General features: G+C 39.5%; 1 protein-coding gene across 1 annotated transcript in view; it reads left to right on the top strand.

Annotated features, from left to right (window-relative positions):
* dqx1 (DEAQ box RNA-dependent ATPase 1) overlaps positions 1–2,701 on the top strand; it is a 33,229-nt gene extending 30,528 nt beyond the window's left edge. The window contains exon 11 of the mRNA XM_008303535.1: positions 1,839–2,701. Coding sequence (XP_008301757.1) covers positions 1,839–2,037 — 199 coding nt within the window. The 3' untranslated portion in view covers positions 2,038–2,701. The remainder of the gene's footprint in view (positions 1–1,838) is intronic.

Here is a 2,701-nt window from a genome sequence, read left to right as displayed (position 1 = left end):
CTTGACCTAAGCAACACACGCCCAACAGCCTGCTTGGAGGGATGACAGTCACAGTGCACATGGAGACAGATGTCAGTTCCCATCTGGTTATACTTGGTGCCAATAGGTAACCTTAATCTCAGCATGGTGGCTTCATCCTGGTCATCCTCCCTGCAACTCTGGGTTTTATTTGCTTTCTTTCTTTAATGTGTTTAAAATAGATCATTCCTTTATCCTTACTTAGTTTTATTTATGCATGTCAATTTATTTATTTATGTGTAATCTTCATTGTTGTATTACTATTTAAATTATTACCTGTGTAAAGTGGTTAAGCACGAAGTAAGTTGGCTAAAATCAAATTAAACCTTTTATTCCTGTTACTTTTTTTTTTTTTTAAAGGTAATCAAAAATGATCAATTATGATCAACATCAATGGAAATTAAACATTTCATCATGATACATTTTTCAGCTGTCACCCAACTGTATTCCATTATGATAACTGTCTTTCTCACTGCATGGTGAAAACACACATTTTTTGCCTATACCAGCATAATTATTATTCCCACCCACCGTACTCACCAGATGTGGCTCTGTGAATTTCACTTTGAGGGGAGGACTTCTTCCATTCTTGAGATAATGTCCTCACCTCACAGTCAATTAGCTGCTGCAGGTAAAACTCCTCGTTGTATCAGCTATGCACCAAATGAGCCAAAACATCATGACAGCACACAGATGAAGTGAATAACTCTGAATTTCTTGGAACAATAACATCTGTCAAGTTCTGGGTTGCTTTGCAGGAAGTGAACATAAATGCTCGGACAATTGTGATCCTCCAGAAAGATGATGTTTACAGAACTCTGCACTACAGTGACTAAAAAAAATCAGTAGGCAGCGCTGATGAACTCAGCAGAGTATCTCAGCTGCTTCCAAATTCTGAATCAAGTCAAACTGTGGTCTTTGGACCCCAGTCTGTTTGACAGCATATTTGAGATGTCATGATACCAGAATGTTGGTAGTCATTACCTCTGAAAAACAATTCAGTACCAAAAAGAGGTATAAATCAAATGAACCTATTTTGACAGAAATTTATTTTTTTAAACTGCTGATCACACAGTGTGTTAACACACACACACACCTCTTCAGATGTTAACAGTGTGAACAGCAGTGACAATAGCTACTAATGTTATGAGCAGCACCCGACTCACATAATGAGCCATTGCTTCATCAGATTAAACAAGCCACCATTAACCTTTGTGAATGCTGTCTGTGGAACATTCTTGCAACATGTGCAGCTTTCACAGTTCACAAACAGTAACGGCAACATTTTAGGTTGTGAACATTGTGATGACATGCACGTTTTTGAGCTGCTCAGGTAAGTGGGAGGCCATTCAGATTCTGGCTTTTCATTGTCTATAACTTGTCCCTGATCATCAACTCAAACACTAAAAATCCTAATACAGCACTCCTGGTGTCATGTCTTGAGATGCTGTTGTTGCCACACCTGCCTCCATAATACCTCATGTTGTCATTGTCCAGTATGTCCAGAACCTACAATACCCACAACACCATAGAAAAACAAGTACTGGCTGTAAAATAGAGGAACCTTTAGTTCAGAACTTGTACCTTGTTATTCACAAGGTGTATGAGATACAGTACGATCCTAAATATAGACCCAGCTCCGTACAAAACAAACACATATGAGGTTGATATCAGTCTTCTGTTCTTGCAAAGTGTGTTTTCAATCTGTTGAACTGGTCCTTCACTGAATATTGCAGCTTCTAAGAGCCACAAATGATACTACATAACACAATAACAACCCATTAGACCTCTGCAGTGACCTTTCTGTATCTTTGCTGTAGGCTTGTGGAGCTGGCCCCTCAGTACTTCCTGGGAAACCTTCCCTCGAGTGACGGTAAGGAGCTGCTGGTAGAGCTGAGGCAGAATCTGGAGCTGGAGCAGGACGGGGTGTCACACGAACACAGCAGGGCTCACAGAGACGCTGACACAGCAGGAGAGACTCACAATCAGTCCAGCACTGAGCTCTGTCTGATCCAGTGAGATGCAAGCGGAGGCGGAGCTTCTCAGGGGAGGGACTCTAAACACTTGGCTGTCACTTTATTGTCTGATCTGAGATTTGGTACTTTTTATCAATTAGTCTGTGAAATCTCTTTTTGATGTGAGATTTTTAAATAGATGCTGGAAAACTCTAATGTACAGTAATTTGTTGTTCCTAATATACAGTGGCTTTGGAAAGCGTTCACACTGCTTCAGTTTCTCCATCTTTTGTTGAGCTGTCTATTGAATTTATTTAAAATAGAATTTCAAACACTTCTTCAACATTTCTTTGTTTCTACAAAATGAGTGTCGTCACGAGTCTATTTTTTACACTGAAAAAGGCAAAAAATGGAAGAAGTGAAGGGGATGAGATGTCATTTATGTTTTACACTTTGGCTAAAGCAATATACACGACTTTAGTGAGCTGAGACACTGTTCTAGTTTGACCTTTGACCTCTATGCAGATGCCATGAACAGAAGGCTTCTCAGGGCTCACTGTGATGACTTACTGTAGCAGTGATGCACAGAGCTTCTATTTTCAACTTTTTGATACTGTTTGCATAATGTTTAGCTTCCCTGGTTAGATCCTCATTTTGCTTTTCCTTTATAATAATATCTATGTGTCAGTACAGTGTGAGCTCCAAATAAATGTGTTTTTTCATGTTTG

Source organism: Stegastes partitus, unplaced genomic scaffold (genome assembly GCF_000690725.1).
Source record: "Stegastes partitus isolate 25-593 unplaced genomic scaffold, Stegastes_partitus-1.0.2 Scaffold2028, whole genome shotgun sequence".
Lineage (NCBI taxonomy): Eukaryota > Metazoa > Chordata > Actinopteri > Pomacentridae > Stegastes > Stegastes partitus.
Note: the sequence above shows the minus strand (reverse complement) of the source record. Positions and strands in the feature narration are given on the sequence as shown.